The sequence below is a fragment of the Sinohyriopsis cumingii genome, unplaced genomic scaffold (genome assembly GCF_028554795.1).
Source record: "Sinohyriopsis cumingii isolate HCF-2022 unplaced genomic scaffold, ASM2855479v2 utg000938l, whole genome shotgun sequence".
NCBI classification, from domain to species: domain Eukaryota; kingdom Metazoa; phylum Mollusca; class Bivalvia; order Unionida; family Unionidae; genus Sinohyriopsis; species Sinohyriopsis cumingii.
In genome coordinates, this window is record NW_028315944.1 from 1,629,765 (window position 1) to 1,648,673 (window position 18,909).

The following is an 18,909-nucleotide window of genomic DNA, read 5'->3' on the forward strand; positions in this document are numbered from 1 at the left end:
GCTGTCTGTATGTCTGTATGGGGATGGAAGCATTTGAAACCATCAAGGCCATACAAGGACGCAAGTGTTGACCTGTAAACTTGTGTGCATGGTGGATCCATGAAGGGGGTTGGGGGTTGGCCAATACAAGTACGGGCTAACCCAAGAATTCAGGAGAAGTGAAGTTTGACAATGGGCATGTGAACCAGGTCAAAATTTCTGGTTTAGAAGGTTTACAAGTATTTAAATGAGTCATACGTTGTCATTTGTACACATGCTGTACAAATGACTATATGAGTCATGAGTCATATGTTTGATACAATTGTTATGTTTATTACAATTGATCATGTTTGTTTCAATTGATTATGCTGTGTTTCAATTGAGTACATGGAATATATGTTGTGTTTCCACTTAGTACATTTGAGTACAATTGAGTTACATCGATTTGCATGTGATCATATGAATCTGACCTTTATTACATGAGATTATATGACTCTTTATTACATGAGATTATATGAATCTGACCTTTATTACATAAGATTATATGAATCTGACCTTTATTACATGAGATTATATGAATCTGACCTTTATTACATTAAATTATATGACTCTTTATTACATGAGATTATACGAATCACATCTTGGTCTTACTGTATCATGTGTTTACAATTTATGAATATATCAATCATATTTTTGTTTCCAACTTTTGAATGACTGTATGAATTATTTTTGTATGTCATAAGGTTTCCTAATGTCACAATTCATTCACATATAACAAATGTTTAAGTAATTGAATGAGTTGCATGTTTAGAGCTTGAAAGAATCACACTGTATATGTTGTAGAGAATATACATATATTTATTAATTCATTTAAAAAACTTCCATCTTTCATCACAGTGTGTTTGTGTTTTCATTTAATACAGCAATTTAAAGTACATCTAGCAAATATAAAAAATAACTGCAGCCTAAGTACAGTAGAGTACATGCACTTTAAACAAAATCTGAACTGTTCGGAATGGAGAGGTTATTATACTTGAAAAGAAAATCAGACAGCATGCAAAATGGTCATTCTTGGGATTTAACCTAATGGAGACTATATGGATATAACTACTGTGAATATTTAAATCCTGAAGGAGTATGGTATGAAATTTTATAGTTTATATTTTCTGTTTCATTTATTAATGTTTTCTCTCTTTGACAAAAGCTTCAGCAACACGGGGGCAATAAATTAAAAAAAAGAACAAAAAATTCCACAAAGAGCTGAACTTTCTCTCTCTCTCATATATCGGACCATATTTTACTTTGATCACAAAGTGCAAAAAACAACATGCAATGGAATACATATGCATCTTTTTCTGTATCTCTCTTCCCCTCCCCAACCCACCGGAAAAGGCATTATAGTATTAATGATGCAATTTCCCTATTGCTGGTAACCTGAAATAGCATACAATGATACTTTTAACATTTATGAAACCAGTAGTTATTATAATTTGATTCCACACAGCATCGCAAGTTTTATGCTATCTATAACTCAATCAATTTTCAGGTCAGAGTCATTATATGTAGTTAAAAGTACATGATAAGTTTAAAATACTTCTTGTGAAACAAAATAGGTACTTTTAGTTACATTTAATGATCCCGACTGGAGAGGTAACTGAGTTACTGGTATGATAAAATTCATGATGCTTTGTGGAACAAAGTGAAAAACACAGTCTGTGGTGTTGATCTGGCCTTGTCTTATACTCAGCACCAACTTATAGAAAGATGAAGGATGGGAAATTTGCCAAATTTGCTGATTCGACTTATACTCTGCATCGACTTATAGGCTGGCAAATATGGTAGTTCAGTCTCAAAGACATTAAGGCAATTGTGAAGTGAGGCATGGTACTGGTGGAGACCCAAGCAAGATCTCCACTTTGAAAGGCACTGGAGACCAATCTGAGGATCATCATGCTCAACTTGGCTGAGTATGCCTAGATCTCGGAAATGTGCAAAACAAGTCCCAATACAAATAAATTCCATCACCCTTTCCATAAGGAGCATGTTTAATTCCTGCATGAGCCATGAGTCATCAAGGCTGAGTCTCTCCCATTCTGTAGTGAAGTGTTGAAGGTTTCCCTTTACCAGCACATTTGAAAAGGGTGGTATGGACATTTTCTGCATGAAGTCTACTGAAAAGAGAAGTTGGGTCAAACTCTGTCCTTATCTTCCTGTGTCTTGTCATCATTTAATGTGGGAAATTGTCATCAATGAGAAGCAGGATTTAAAGAACATTTTTCAATGTGTTAGAGGAGTCCTTTGTACTTATTAGATCCTTCTTGGGGAAAGAAGGCAAGTTCCGGGTCACTGGGCCTGCACAAGGTTTGCCTATTTCTGCTTTCTGACTGATTCGATCTGGCTGCAGAATATGTGGCTGAAAGATAGAGGTTGTGATCTGAGGTTGGCCTTTTAACAGCCTACTAGCATCACAGACATGGATAGGAATGCATCTCTTTCTGCAAGTCAGAGGCTGAAGAAAGCAGCTATGGTGCTAGGGCATTCTTGAATATATATGCCATGCATTTATACTAACTCTAAGGGCAAACTTGATGGCAATGTTGAGAGCAAGCTTGATGGCAATGTTGAGGGCAAGCTTGATGGCAATGTTGAGGGCAAGCATCATGGCAAGGTTCTCAATGTAGGGAATAGGCTATGCACATTTACTGAAATATAGCAATAGAAACCATGCAAAGAATGGAGCCAATCTCTAAGACATCGTCAAACATTTATTGCATGCTGAGAAAGGATCTGCAGGACATGCACAGAGAGGAAGGTTCCAACATTCCAAGGCTTTCAGTGTCTCTAATGATAGCTGGAAATTCAGTATTAATGATCAGTATGTCCTGTAGAAAGCCAGGTTAAAGTTTGATGGGAGTCACTGCTGTGACTTGAAATGTCTGTGGATCCATGAATCTTGCTTTTTTGTAAGCAATGTACAATATCAGTGACTAGAACTATTTGAAGGAAGGCTAGTCTTTCTTGGTTGAGATCCATGGAAGCTGAGAAGCCAGAAGACTGTTAAAACAGATGCCAGAAGACCTATTGTTGTACTTTTTGTCTTGAATGAAATATAAGTGTTAATATAAAAGTAGTTATGTTGTAGAATGTCATTGATCTTACTAACAATTTCTCAATTGCTTTGGGTATATTTGTTAGGTTTGCCCCACAACTGAAACTGTCCATGTTCCCACAGACCTGATATCATCTTAATGACCTTGAGCATACAAAATGCTGTTGTTCTGGATTAACATCATTTTTCAGTGCAAGATGACTATACATGGCACCCAGTATAACTGGTGGAGGAAGAAAATGAAAAACCCGGTGAGAACCACCAACCAATGGGAAGCTACTGGCAAGCTTTCTCACATTCCCACATTGGCCTTCCTCAAAAGCGGAACACTCATGGACAGAGGTGAGATGGCAGTGATTAGCAAAGGTGAGTGATTTAGACCACTTGGCCCCTATGAAAAATGCGTGTTATGTTAAACCTCATTGACCTGAACTATGGAAACTGAATCCATTTGTCTTTCACACTGCAGTTAAGTTTTAAATTTAATTACTTATGACCTCTAAAATTAAATAAATCTATTCATATAAAAGCATACATCAAGTAAATATCACATGTCACAGACTTATAATTTAGTAACTTGCTTTTTTAACAAATTTTAAAAATTTGCTGCTCGCGAAGTTGGCTACATTCGGAATTGCCACTAAAAACATGCTAAAGTTTAGGAACATAGAAGAAATAATAACTAAGCAATTAAGTTTGATTAATCCCACCTATACTAAATTAACAATACTGTGTTATGTGACAAAATGAGTGAGAAAAATCTGAAATAAAAATTAATCTGGTCATTCAGAGATTTTGAATGGATACAGGCCCTGCTGGCTTCATGGATGAATCTGCATGTGTATTCACAGTACAAAATATGTCATGTTTTTAAAATGCTTGCTTAAAAAATTCAGCCTGCTTATCTTTATTTACTGATGGCTTCATTAAAAAATAGGTCTTTCTAAACATGGAAAATATCAGGAAATGTGGGGAGAGTTTTGAATAAACTATGTAAGCGTGTTCTTCTACATATAATGTACATGTACTGTGTACTTATCTGGAATTATAAATGTGATCTATAAGGGTCAAATGATTGTTTGCTTTCTCACCACATAGTGTAACATAAACAGTCTAAAATTCACTTCTTTAATATTTATTTTTAGTTTTATACTTACTTATCACCCTTAACAAGTTCTGGGGACATGTATAGCAATGTTCCAACAAACTGAAAGTCAAGAAAAAGAAGTTACAGATTTTGAAGAGATGTAATTCCTTCAAAAATAATGAATATATATTTGTCTTCCTATTTTACAAACACAATGAGGCATGTTTATAACAAAACTCAGGAGATCAGTGATACATACTTTAAAAAACAGAATTTAATTAAGCAGGGATTGTATTAAGCAGGGTTTTAATAAATACATTATAATCAGAGTAATATGCATATCAATATTATTTTACATCCAAGCCTTAAAATAAAATCAAAAGCCTCTTAAGCTTGACATTCAGCTCAAGAGTTTGTTTCAACCAATCAAAAATGATGTTACTTTTGAAATGACATTTAAGATAGTCTAATAGTACTTTAGTCTAGCTTAGTAAACTACCAATAACTGAACAGGATGACTAACATTTGAAATGACATCATCATTACATTATGAAGTAATCAATATGACATCAATTTTTACCTTTGTGTATCACAGGAGTATAAACTCTCAGAGAGACTGGGCAAAATCTTACCTGGTTTCAATTTAAATCTTACATTAGAAAATGAGAATAAAAATGTTTCTGCAATATTACTGAAATAAAGTCAGTGAAATTGTATGTGAGATCTTGTGAAAACTTCAACCTACCATAAAAAGAACATAACTTCAAGCTGAACTCATCTATAAGGCAGTACACTCTATGGCTCCAAAGACAGAATTTTAATGAAGGAGTACAGTTTATTATATGCTCATTTTTTTCCCCGTTAACTTTACATTGTCGGAATCGTTCAGTATTCCCCTATACTGAACGTGCGCGACAATGCACATATAGCATTCACGTGAATAAAGGAACTACTTTCTATTGTAAACAAACAATGACACAGACACCAGCACTTCTGATTTGTAAACAAATCATATACACTCGCGTAAGAGGCTCTTTACGTTGTGGTTATTTAAATTTGTTTCTGAATTAACTAAAACATGTTTCGTGGACTGCAAAAAAAAAAAAAACCAGCTGCTTTGGCACATTCCACGTTGATACACTGCTACGGATTTAGGCTAGCTACATTATATAAAAGACAGATGATTATGTCCTTACAAACAATATACAAGTGACAAGGAATATACTGTATTCTTTATCTGGTGATAAGAATGGCAAAATTAAATATATTTACAGTTTTACATCCTGAATTTCCTCAAAATGTTTTTTCTTCATTCTGCAAATCCAAATTACATGAGCCATGTCATAGGTTTTCAATCTGGATTACACATTTCGAAAGTGTGCTGTAATTTTGATGATAAGTGCAACTGCATCCTCCTTACTGCACTCAAAATGAAATACACATTAAAATCCATAGCGTCTTTTTGAAAATTGCAATTGAAAGACTTCATATTTTCCCACGTTATGATTTCAAACATTCAATGACAGAAACAGAAACACATTTGCAGACGTAAACATGCTTCTCCCGCGCCACTTTAGTCTGATGTATTTCATGTATAATTTGCACAGATGAATCCAGTCCAAAATCACAAACCTTCGTCGAATCAAAACAAAATACCAAAATAGTCGTTGCAGTGTGCATTCATTCACAATATGACTGCAAATTTCAATTTTAACTAGACACGCCATTTTCTTTCGAAAGTTATGTCGACCGCGTGACTAAGTTCAAATTTATCTGGGCGGAGCTATGTGCGCATTAATAATGATGTCATTTTGTAATGTCAAATCTGCGCTTGTGTATTTAGTTTGGAATACGGCATTCATTCATTTACGTTGTTTCTAATAGTGTATTTTGTTTATATAGTTAAACCTTAGGTAGAATAAAAAAATGAGCATATAATAAAAAGGTTACTGCATTTGTATGGAAAAATATGAACGAGTTTTGTCGGAAGGATATACTGCACTCACAAGTTCGTGCAGTATTCATTCCGAAAACTCGTTCATATTTTCCCATACAAATGCAGTAACCTATAAATACTGAACAGTAACAAGAGACCCGCGAGGGGTCTGATGCTCTACTGGTTAAGATCAGTTTTTCCTTTTAAATGCTTAATGTTGAAACCATTTCTTATGTTCTTCAGTAATAACAGAATCTTTTTTCAAATTAAATGTTGTGATGTATATATTTTCATTTAGGATCAAATAGATATACATCATATCATGTATTTTGTTCACAACACCACTGTAAATATAACCATCCAATCAGTAATGAGAGCAATATTTTCAAGAAAATGCATGTGAATCACAGCACCAATACTGGAGGTCAATTGTGTAAATATTCTCAAACATTGTGTGAAAAATGACCCTTTTTGTTTAAACTTGGCTGTTCAAATGTTAGGATATAAGTTCTAGCACAATACACTGAGTTGCCAGATCACATACATTTTGGAATAGAGACCTCCATGATACCATACCAGTGAACTGTGGAAATTCTGTTTATCTTAACCGTTAAATCAAAAACTTGTATACAGCACAGCATTCGTTTATATATGCACAATTTTTAACTAACTTATGGGAGTTTTCATGTTTCATTTCTTTCTAAGTGTGCAAATCTGTTAAAGTGTACACACCTGTGTAATCTGACAGCATCTCTGATATGCTAATAACAGTGAAAACTGCATCAGATATCAGTAAATCGAACTGAAGGCAATATCTGAAAGTGGCATAGAGACAAAAAGACCACACACTATTTTAGCTTGATAGGGTAAATAATTTACAAAGTATAGTATAAATGTTTTTGTTACTGTAGCTTTCAAACCCCAAAAAGTTGCAGTTCGTTAATTATAACACTGACATTCCTCATTATCTTCCTTTGTGTACCTCATAAATACTACTGTCACTTTTCCTCTAAAAATTCAAGTTTATTTACACCTGAAACATTGTTCTAGCTACCTTAATTCAGGTACTTCCATATTCAACTTTACTATGGTTGGCTGACAACTATGGCTAAAGTGACCACTTGAGCTGGAGGCTCTAAGGCTGGTTAAGATCACACTGAAAAGTACACCTTCACAAATGTAATTGTGTTCCCCACCCACTCACCCATACCTTTTCTTTGGTGGTACTATGTAATGTAGACACATGTTGCTAATGCATCAATTTAATACTCACAGTTTCTGCCATTTCACTCTTGGATTGAAGAATTTTTGAAATTCCAAAGTCGCCCAACTTAAGGAGGTCACTCTTGGTCATGAATACATTCAAAGTCTTCACATCTCTGTTATATAAAAATAGAAGCCTCAACTGCTTTGATAAAGTGCAATTAACATTTAACAAAATATATTTTTTTGAAGACTGATTTTATGTCTCGAAAATTTAGAAAAAATTGTTAATGGCTTTTAATATTACATGCATATATCATATTTCTCCTGATGAAAATATACTGACTAAAAATCCTGAATACATTTTGGCATAAACTAATAATAAAGACAATGTTAGCACACACACAACCTCCTTTGATAACTTGTGAACACGCTTACTATGTGGGGGTCAGTTGTAAATCCCATTTTTTTTCTTTCCAGAAAATATCATCAGAACTGGTCTCTATATGTTGAAAATCATGATCTAAACTGTTAATGTTACTTTTCATAGCTCTAGTTTTATCGTCAAAAATGGCAGTCGGTGCCCAGAAATTTGAATAAGCATCATGAAATTCTCATCTTGTAATAAGAAGTCATATATTTTGTTAAATTTTCTTTATAAAAAAAACTCTCAGTACACTGTAAATAATGATATGAGATAATATTTTACTGTAATCACAAATGCAATATTTGACCTTTCTATTCATTCATGAATTCAGAAAATGTCAGTAATACCTACTGGTGGCAACACTTTAAGTAATAAATACCAGTACCAATTCAATAAGTTTTGTCAAGTGAAATTTGTTTTTGTTCTATCTTTGAACTGGTAATTTGGAAACATTGTATTTTAACATGAAAAGTTGCAATTTACTATACCCAGCTACATCCATCAGCATTGATGAGAATCTAATTAAGTGCAAACCATGTTTGATCTCTGATTTCTGCCAGTGTTTGTTGCATTGTTACAATTGATTAAAAGTAGACCTGCTTTGTATTATCAAGTAAATTATGTCTTTTTTAGCTAATAAAAAGTCTGGATAAAAAAAGTTAAGACATGCAAATCCTATCCACATAAGAGCCTGCAGTCACAGTAGTGTGTCAAATCATCTCAGTTCATCTGGCCAATTGAACACCGTTATAAATATTTCTATGTAGGTAACAAATTTTCTAAAAATCTAAAATGAACAATCCTACTAATTAACAAATTTGATCAAGGATAACATGGAAAGCTATTGAAAGGAGAATCTGGTGCTAGAAAATCATTGTTTTACAGACACAATTCAAAGGAAAGATAGATCCAAAGTTTATAGTGAACTTAAAATTTCTAATTGGCACTCAAAGGTTTGCACATGGATGAGCAGAAATTTTACTATTACATGTACTTACAATTACATCTTGGTATCAATATCTTACTAACAGAACAATAAAAAAAGAGTCTAGTTTTGATGGTGACAGCTGTTGTTTCATGAATTAAATGTCCTTAGTTTTTAAAAAACTTTAGTCATTTTATTTGTGAACTGACAATAACATTCCGATATTTCCACATGCAAATGATTAATTACACATGTGTGTGCATGCTGAAACCTCTTGTAGTAATAAAGTTAATGATCTTTTGGAGGCTGGTTATCTTTAAAATAAGGGTAATTTATACAGAAAACCAAACAACTTCATTAGAAAAAGCATTTTATTGACAGTTGTTCCCAACGTGATCATAAAATGGGTATCAAACCATTAAACACTAACTGCACCCACACCCCTTCTCACTGCTGATGTCCAGCTGAGATGGCATCTACTTCTTAATTTGTCAAAGTCCCTTGTCCATCTCACCTATATTGTGGTCTGTGTATTTGGACCCTGCTGTGTGTAAGTTATTGAGGGAGGTGTGTGTGTGTGTGTGTGCATGTGTGTGTGTGTGTGTGTGTGTAGATAGATAGATATATGTGCACATACATGCAGTTCATTAGAGCATATCTTTTGTTTAACAAGCAATATCAATCTAAATTTGTTTGCTATATTAAGTATCTTCAACATGCATATATTTATAATATTATATTAAAAAATGGATTCACACTTTACAATTACCTAATAGACAATTCAGATTCAATAGTGGATATTTGCTTCAAGGGTCTCATGGGTGAAAAACTCATTATCACGAGATGAAATATATCCAATATTCACTTGTAGAGAGCAAATTTTCAATCTATTTTATGCTCAAACATATTGGCTAGCAAAAGGTTCAATATAGCAGACTGAAGCAGCATATTTCTAAGTGAATCCCAGGAAATGTCTGGTTTACTATTTTTGTTCTGCTGTGTTTTGTGATTATTCACACAGAAAATATAAATAGTTACATAATTCTCCTTTCCATTTCAAAGTAAGTAAAAAAGCATATTAAGAAAAAAATTCATGCCTTTGGATTTGAACTCAATTCAGAAGCAATTAAGCATAACTTTGAGTTTCTCAGTTATCTTCTTACTGATGTGGCAGTGAAATTATTTCTTGTAATTCCTTCCAGTGAGTTATCACGTTTATTTTACTTTGAAAATCCAGTAATGCATGGCCTAGCAAAAAATAAAAACCCATAACTGTAATAATATGCAATCTGATTAAAATCAGATCTCCACTGTCCAGCATGAAGATCTGACAGCGACCACGCAGGGGTCATGTTCTGGTGACCTATGTTATTATTATAATCACAAATTTTATCAGCCAATTGGATGAAGTCTTACATCATCACGTTTGTGAGACTGAGCAGTAGAACTGATGAGCATCAGAGTGTGCCTATCTATCTGATTAACTTTCAAATTTCTGAAAGCTGCATTTCCATTGGCTAATTCAAAGGTCACCAGAACATGACCCCTAAGCAGTCACTGTCAGATCTTCACCCAGAATAGTGGAGATCTGATTTTAATCAGACTGTCATAATATGTATCTATATTTGATCCAGTGTATGCTAGGCTAATTTATCTATTCTTAAGTGAGGATTTGAATTCATTTCTAACAAAACCCCAAGAAAAACAATATACTCTTGAACTATCGAATCACATCAATGAGTCGTCATCTGCTAAAAACCTTAACACACCAGCCAGTACAATTTGAAAGAAGTGTGACACCTGAAAAGTGTTGTCATGGCAATATCAAAAGCCCAAGCCAAAATTATACCTGTGTATAATGCCATAATGATGAATGTGATCAAGAGCTGATGCTAGCTGGAACAAGTACCATTTTACAACCTGAAAAAAAAATCAGATTAAGCATTGTAATAAACCCTGTCACATGAGATTTTATAACTTGTTCATTAACAAAATCCTCTTTAAAACACATCAAATTTTATTCAGTTAACAAAAATTACTACTGTTCATTAACTGATCAAATTCTATATTTTATCTCTTCTAAATAAAATCTAAAAATGGTTGTATAATCACAAGAGCATGTGAGAGGCACTAACATTTTTAAATTGTTCTTAATCTCCCACTGATTATAACATTGTAGCTGGATATAAGTATATATTATGTTTAAACTATTAAGACAGTTGCATAATGTATGGACTTAAGATGGTTTCCCTGATCAAGTCATGTAAATTATACCATGATAAATTGTATCAATACTTACACTTTCATCCATAAGTTCTGTCTGGTTTTGAAGTTTCTGAGCCAGATTGCCACCTGAAAAATTATTTCAAGATTATTCTGAGTCTTTCCCCTTAATGATATCCTAATGGCCTACCAGAGATGTTACTAACTGAAGACATATGAACCAATTTTTGTCCATGCAGGTCTGAGTATCTAGCATGACAGTTCACATAAGGTAGAAAAGTTAAGGCAGAACATGAACAGTGCTTATCTTGCAACTTTTTTTGTTAACTTAAAAAAAAGTGTCAGTCATGTGAATTAAGACAGTCTTCATCAATGTCCTTCAGAATGTCATAGTTTGAACAAATATTGATTATTATTATGTTGCTATTGTTTAAGGCAGCCAAATTCCTGTTGACAAATATTGATTATTATTATGTTGCTATTGTTTAAGGCAGCCAAATTCATGTTGACAAATATTGATTATCATTATGCTGCTATTGTTTAAGGCAGCCAAATTCCTGTTGACAAATACTGATTATCATTATGCTGCTATTGTTTAAGGCAGCCAAATTCCTGTTGACAAATATTGATTATTATTATGTTGCTATTGTTTAAGGCAGCCAAATTCATGTTGACAAATATTGATTATTATAATGTTGCTATTGTTTAAGGCAGCCAAATTCATGTTGACAAATATTGATTATCATTATGTTGCTATTGTTTAAGGCAGCCAAATTCCTGTTGACAAATATTGATTATTATTATGTTGCTATTGTTTAAGGCAGCCAAATTCATGTTGACAAATATTGATTATCATTATGCTGCTATTGTTTAAGGCAGCCAAATTCCTGTTGACAAATATTGATTATCATTATGTTGCTATTCTTTAAGGCAGCCAAATTCATGTTGACAAATATTGATTATCATTATGTTGCTATTGTTTAAGGCAGCCAAATTCCTGTTGACAAATATTGATTATTATTATGTTGCTATTGTTTAAGGCAGCCAAATTCCTGCTGACATTGGCTTGCATGGACTTATCTATTTGATTTTACATGGTATGATACTGGACATGAAAATGGCTTACCATTTGCATATTCTAATTCAATGAGAAGTATATCCCCGTCCAAGAAGTGGTTAAAATATGTTATGATGTTGGCATGATTAAGAAGGGATAGAATTTCAATCTCATTCATGGCATCTCTTTGCTCCTTCTCCCCAAGTCGAGTCAAATTGATTTCCTTCCATACCACCAGACTGTTGTCCTGAATCAGAAAAATAATATTTGGCACTTTTTTTAATAATTGGGAAAATACAATATATGTTTTGTTGGATTTACAGGGTGAGAAAATATTGCTATAAGCCACTGGCATTAGCAGACAATTATTTTTATTTGTCAGCAACAGTTAATGTTGTAATTAAAGAAAATCGATTCCTTGCACTGAAAAACAGAATCTTATAAATGAACTAGTGGAAAAAATATTATGAATATTGACAAAACTGGAAAAATGCTGAAAAGTCTTAAAATATTTGCTCAAAAGGAAATGTCATTTTGCTCTGGTATTTGAACTAGAGATCAAAGTCATTGCATAAAATCCACACTTTTAATTCCATGTGAAAACAAGACTTTTACCTCTCTATTCCTGAAATTCCCCACTGACCCCCATTGTGGTGCATCCCAAACCACAGTTAGCATGTATTTAAATAGGATCATTCACTCTTGATCCATGCAGCTTGAGTTCAGGTTACATGCAGAACTCACCAACCAGCATAAGACTTTTCAACTTGTGATACCAACTGGTGGACAATTATTTTGATGCAACAGATTTTTGAGTTTTAAGGGTTTTAATGATCCATTTACAAATATACTAATCACAGATTAGCATTAATTTTGAGTCCCAAAATAGGTTAATTTTTTTTATAAATCTTGGAAATTTTCTGTTTCTATATGGTGCACAGCCTTTCAGCATCTATGCTGGTGGAGAGATACTCAGTAGAGATGAGGAATCTCACACACAATTTTCTCATAAAGTTTGTCACAGTGAAAGAGTTATGAGTTCTGTTGCTCTAAAACAAAATGTTCTGCGATTGCCAAATGCTGATCTTTCAATATTACTTCTGCTTCAAAGTCTTGGACTTGATTTTGCTCATAAAATGTCTTGCTGTAAAGATGCAAGTAACTCAAAGTATTTTATGCGCAGTACCAGTGTTTCGCCATGAATCAAAAATGAGATGTATTTGAAGACTGCAGTGGGTGAGCCCATTTTGCCAATTTACATAAGTAAGATCTGGTAGTGGAACAACTCAATATAAGTAAATCAATGAGATGTCTGATGCATGTAGGAGAAGAAAATGTATTGCATATCACTGCCTTGAATACGAATGTTTAAACCCTATGTATTATAGATTTTTAACAAGTTTGTGAACAGAGGCAATGAATCTTTGAAGCCAGATTTGTACTGCATGTATAAAATGCAAAACATGATCATTTCATTTGTCAGAATAGTGCTCAAGTGTGATTAATTTTTGAAGCTGATTTAGGAAGCAATTAGCTATCAGCAAAGCCCAACAAAAGTAAATTACAGAAATCCTGGTTGACAGACTTGTACTTTGTGAAACATGCCAGCAAAAAAATAAGGGGGGGCAGGAAGTCAAGTATTTATTTGCACATACTGCCAACAACATATCGACATACGGCAACTCATTTCTGACAAGGATTTGCTCAGAGAATGCATTTGAATTTTGTTCATCCAGTCTCTAGTGAGAGTAGTGATGAACACTAATGAGACTTGCATTACCTTCAAATTCAACCCTACTTAATTTTTATTTGAATTGTAGCAATTGCAACATTGTGTGACAAGGGATAAATAATATTAGAAAAAAGAGAAATTTTGGGCATATTGAAACTGGAGTCTGGGTTTGTGATTTTTTTTAAAGTCACCAGCCCTGGACATGTGTCTAAAAATAATTTCTTTGAGCACTTTTTTCTATACATATGGCAGCATTGCTTTGAAATGAAATTTAATGCATGAGGTGCAAATTTAAAATCTTACTAATAGCAATAATAATCATTAATTACAGTGACTGTTGACAACATATAATAATGACTTCATTAACTCTTTCTTCCAGTGTTAGAATTTTTCTTTTTTTTATTGGAGATTCTGCCATTGTGCCAATTATTTTGAGATGAAGTTGAAATCAAATGTGTTATAGCTTGATAAACAAAGGTTGTGATCATCTGCACCAAAATAAACAGATGGTGGCTCAGTGAAATACTGTAACAAAAGAAATTTAAAAAAAAAAAGAATCTGGAAATGATTCTCACTTACTAGTATTAAAGACAAAGAGCTCATTCACCCCACCCCCACCCCACTCCAGGCATTATGGATTGACTGGAAAGACAAACGATGTACTCAACCCTACACTGAAGCCCTTTCAAAAGATTTCTCACAAGGACATTAAGACTATTGGCGTTGTGTGGGTTTTCACAAAGATAAAAAATACAAACCTCTAAATTGACAGTGTATGTCCATCAATACTCCCTTTGATGAAAAAATGGTTAATCTTACTGGCTATTCACATGACTTTGGCACTACAGTGGCAGTTAGTGACATGTACTTTTGTCTGGTTTACTGCAGTTTACATATGACACCATATGGTGGACTTGTAAATTTCACAAACTGGTAGCCAGCCAATTTTTTTTATATAAATACCTTATTAGAACAATCTTTACTATTTATGCGGTCATTGTAACAAAGGATTAAATGATGGTTAGTGGTGTTTATCTCGCTATATGGTTGTTCAACTGGAGTGTTGTTTGCATACTACATGTACCCTGATCTCTCATGTTTACAAAGGATAAAGTCAAGGTCAGTGATGTCGATCTTTGCAATGCGTTTGTTCACAGCAGTGTCAAAATGCATATTTCGCCAAGACATCGCAATCACTGGTCACATTCTGTAGGGGGTCACTCATAACAGAGCATTTATATAATAAAATCGACCTGTGCATTATAATTGTGGTTGGAAATGACAGGTGGTTGCTCATAGCAGAGTTTGCTTATAACAGTTTTTACTGTACTACAAGAATATTGTTAAATTATTAACTGACAACCAGTCAAAAATTTTTTGAGAACAACACATTCTTCTGATATGCTGAGATTCAATGCAGTGCTATCCCACATAATTATTACAACATCTTGGATAGTAAAGTGGAAAAAATCATCATGTCATATAAAATAAACCAGACTGACCATACCAAACAAATGGCTACCTTAACATTTATGTAGTAATATATAATTCCTTTAATCATATCATCATAACTGTATGTTAAAACATTTTCCTGCAAACATACTCACTGCCGTGAGAAGTTCAGTTACAATAAATAATGACCTTGTTTTTGCATTAATGCATGGTGTTACTATGTTGACATGATCAACAGTCTGCCACCTCCCGCATCAGGGGTGGATGCTCTAACCATGAGGCCACCAGAGTGGTCTCATGCAAGTGTACACACTGCCTGAAGAAGTTCAGTTACAGTAAATAAAGACCTAGTTTTGCACAAACACTTGGTGTTAATCTGTTGACACAATCAATAGCCTGAGCTTGGGCACATATGTATCACTGCTTATAATCAATGAAATTAAATCAAGCCTATAAATGGTCATCTTTCTTGGCAAAATGTAATATGGAACTTTTACAACTAAAGAAAATGCAGCTTCTTGGGATTGGTCTGGTACAAAAAAAAGTGGTTTCAAATGGGAATAAAACAGTATGTTCTGACACCAACATCAAATGACCTGTACGAAAAACTAAGCACCAAGCCACCAACCACTTTCATAAGGAGGGCAGTGTTAGGTTTTTTTTAACATCCCAATCACAAACTCCATATCTCCACATTCACAATCGCCCAAAAACACTGACAAACCTCGCTGCATGATGCTGCAACTTTTTAGTAATTCTAATAAATGGCACAGAATAGGTCCAAAACATAACGTTCTAGTATTTACCACAGAAATGCATATATACCAATTTATGGCATTTTTAGTCAAGTGCTCAGTCAGCTATAACCATGACAGGAGTCCTCTTTGATTATTGTTTTTTAAATAGTGGCCACAGTGACGCAGCTTTGGTTCAAGACACTCATTTATCAGATGCACTTTTAGTGCAAATTTGATGTAAAATAGTGAAGTAATAAGGAAACAATATACCCTTCTGGCAGGACTGAAATATGCACAAATATACAGACAATGTGAATGTTACATAAAAATCGTCCGCTCTTCTCTCGAAACTAGGGGAAAATGAAAAAGAATAAGAAAAATCAGCTCATCCACCACATCATAGGATAAACCGGGCGGATTTCAGCTGCTTTAAACGCATGTCTTGTACCTCGGTTTTCCTATACAGATTTGCTTCTCCAAATGCCCCTGCTCCAAGAGAACGGACATAAAGATATGATGTTTCTTGTTCTGAAAGGGAAGACGGCGATTCTTGCGCCTTATCGGACGTATCACTGTCACTGGCTGCCATACTGTAAACAAAACGAATTTTAGGATACTTTGGATTTTATCCACCGATATTATACGAATAGTTAGGAAATATTCCGATCAAGAAAACCTTTCAAGGGAGGATACTCTTGTAATAAATTGTATTGCAAGTAAGTTCCAAAGTTGTTGCATATCAAGCAAAGCCGTGCAGCAGAGAGCTTACACACACACACACACACACACACACACACACACACGCGGACAATGTAGCAGGTAAACATGTAATTCAGTGTGTTATTTCAGAAGGTACTTTCAAAAACGTAATGCAAGATGTAATTTAGATATTAATATCAAAAAAGTGACAGTGCAGTATTTCAGGTGTTCATTTAAAAAATGCAATTCAGTATGTTACTTTAAAAGATAATTTCAAAAAGTAATTCATGATATTATTTTATATGTTAATATTTTTCATAAATGATAAAGATGGTCATTATATTTCAGTGCTAAAGACATCTATCATGTTTCAGACGATTAATCTAAAAGAATGTGATATTTTCTGTTATGACTCTTATGTCTTAAACTAAATAAGAAGAAAAGCAAAATCAACAAGTTAAGTAAAATTCAACAAGAAAAGTTGTTCTCTAAGTTATGAAATGAAAATTTAAGAGAAACTTACAATATGATGAATTAAATCCCAGATAATCCTAAAAGCTGTATCACAAGTTCAAAAGTATAGAGCGTTCCGAATGAATTCCCGTAGTGTTCCACGATGAATTCCAATCATGACTGTGCTGATATACCAATAGACTTGACTGTGCTGATATACCAATAGACTTGACTGTGCTGATATACCAATAGACTTGACTGTGCTGATATACCAATAGACCTGATATATCACAATCCAAAAGGTTTTTGAAGGAAATCACAATAATCCCTACAAATAGTAATTTAGTACAAAATGTCAATGAGCCTTTTATAATTTTAACGAATAATTTATAATAAATAATTCATCTCAATGTATGACTGAACACAACCAAAAATGATCCCACTACAGTCTGATCTTAAGATATAATAAAGAATCTTATTGATTTGAATCTTATATGAAAACTTAAGACACACTAAGATGACCAGGATGTGGGTCATTTTCCAATCAATTCATAAACGAATTCACTCCAGAACCATCTAAGGTCATACTCAAGGCTTGGCAACTAAATAGTATATTTATAATTTAAAAACAAGACAAATATGAGAGTTGTTAGGTAGGCCTCTATCTTCAATTACAGACAAAGTTCAAGCGCACAGTACAAATTAGATATATATAACAATAAATATACATAACAATTAAATATGCATATCAATTTCAATGAAAAAATTAAACTGTTCATAATAAAATGTTATTGGTTTATTTTGCTATAAATTAATGGATTTGGGTAGTGGTAATAATAAATGAAAAACTTGCTTAGGTGGTAAAATCATAAAAATTTTTGGTCTCATAAACAAGTGCAAAAGTATTTAATGTAAATAATAAATAAAAATAATATTGTACATATTATTTTAATAAAAACTCTTCCCTCATTTATTGTTATTGCTAAATTAGTTTGCTTAAGAATTAAAAATATGGTTTTGTTTTCAGTTTGTATATATAATACTTATGTATTATAACTGTAAAATTGTTTCACGAGTATATATTTCAATCATTCATATAATTGTTTATAATATCTCATTTTTCCAATTTCTTTTTATCCATATATGAAAGTGTTACTCATTACTCCTTCTTTGGCACATTTTGAGTTAAATGCTGGTGAACTTTCCTTCTTCATGTAATCCTGATTTACTTTTTATATTAAACATCTGATTATCATGTCTACTTTCTCCAAAAATGTGCATTCGTTTAATTCATGCTTGAATTCTAGTTTAGAGATTAGTTTGAAGTATCTTCAGCTCTATGTATTTAGATATTTTCAATTTGATTTCTTATTTTATTCTTTTTTATTTAATACACCAGAGTCTATTTTTGGGTGTAGTCCAACAAATTCTTTCATATGTTTTCCATTTATCTCATTTTTAAAATATTACTTAAAAAAAATATATTTTAAACTTATTTTATTCATTTCACTATATAACTGATGTATTAAATCGGTCTTGATTTTTATTAACATCTTTATAAACACCTTCAGTATTTTTTGATAATATTAAAGAATCAGTATATATATATATATATATATATATATATATATATATATATATATACACACACACACACACACACACACACAGTGTGACCCCGTTCTACCACGCTCCGTTAAAACACGAATTCGAATATAACACCGTTGTGGTGTGGCTCCTGAAATTTCATATACATATATTTTTCTCATACACGAAAAATAATCTTTCTTAAAAGTACGAAAAAAAAACGTAGAAGTTTATCATTCTGGGGAAAAGATCGCGTATGAATAATTCAAGACGATCGTGGCGTGGCTCCTGAAATTTTATATG

The 18,909-nt window shown here is 33.2% G+C and overlaps 1 protein-coding gene across 2 annotated transcripts in view; it reads right to left on the reverse strand.

Moving 5' to 3' along the window:
* LOC149772993 (serine/threonine-protein kinase Nek9-like) overlaps positions 1 to 16,473 on the reverse strand; it is a 183,278-nt gene extending 166,805 nt beyond the window's left edge. For both annotated transcript variants that reach the window (XM_089946952.1, XM_089946951.1), the window contains exons 1-6: positions 16,316 to 16,473; positions 12,016 to 12,193; positions 10,966 to 11,018; positions 10,516 to 10,586; positions 7,385 to 7,490; positions 4,246 to 4,295 (exon numbers count right to left, since the gene is read on the reverse strand). In XM_089946952.1, coding sequence (XP_089803078.1) covers positions 4,246 to 4,295; positions 7,385 to 7,490; positions 10,516 to 10,586; positions 10,966 to 11,018; positions 12,016 to 12,193; positions 16,316 to 16,456 — 599 coding nt within the window. In that variant the 5' untranslated portion in view covers positions 16,457 to 16,473. The remainder of the gene's footprint in view (positions 1 to 4,245; positions 4,296 to 7,384; positions 7,491 to 10,515; positions 10,587 to 10,965; positions 11,019 to 12,015; positions 12,194 to 16,315) is intronic.
* Between the last annotated feature and the right edge of the window lie 2,436 nt (positions 16,474 to 18,909).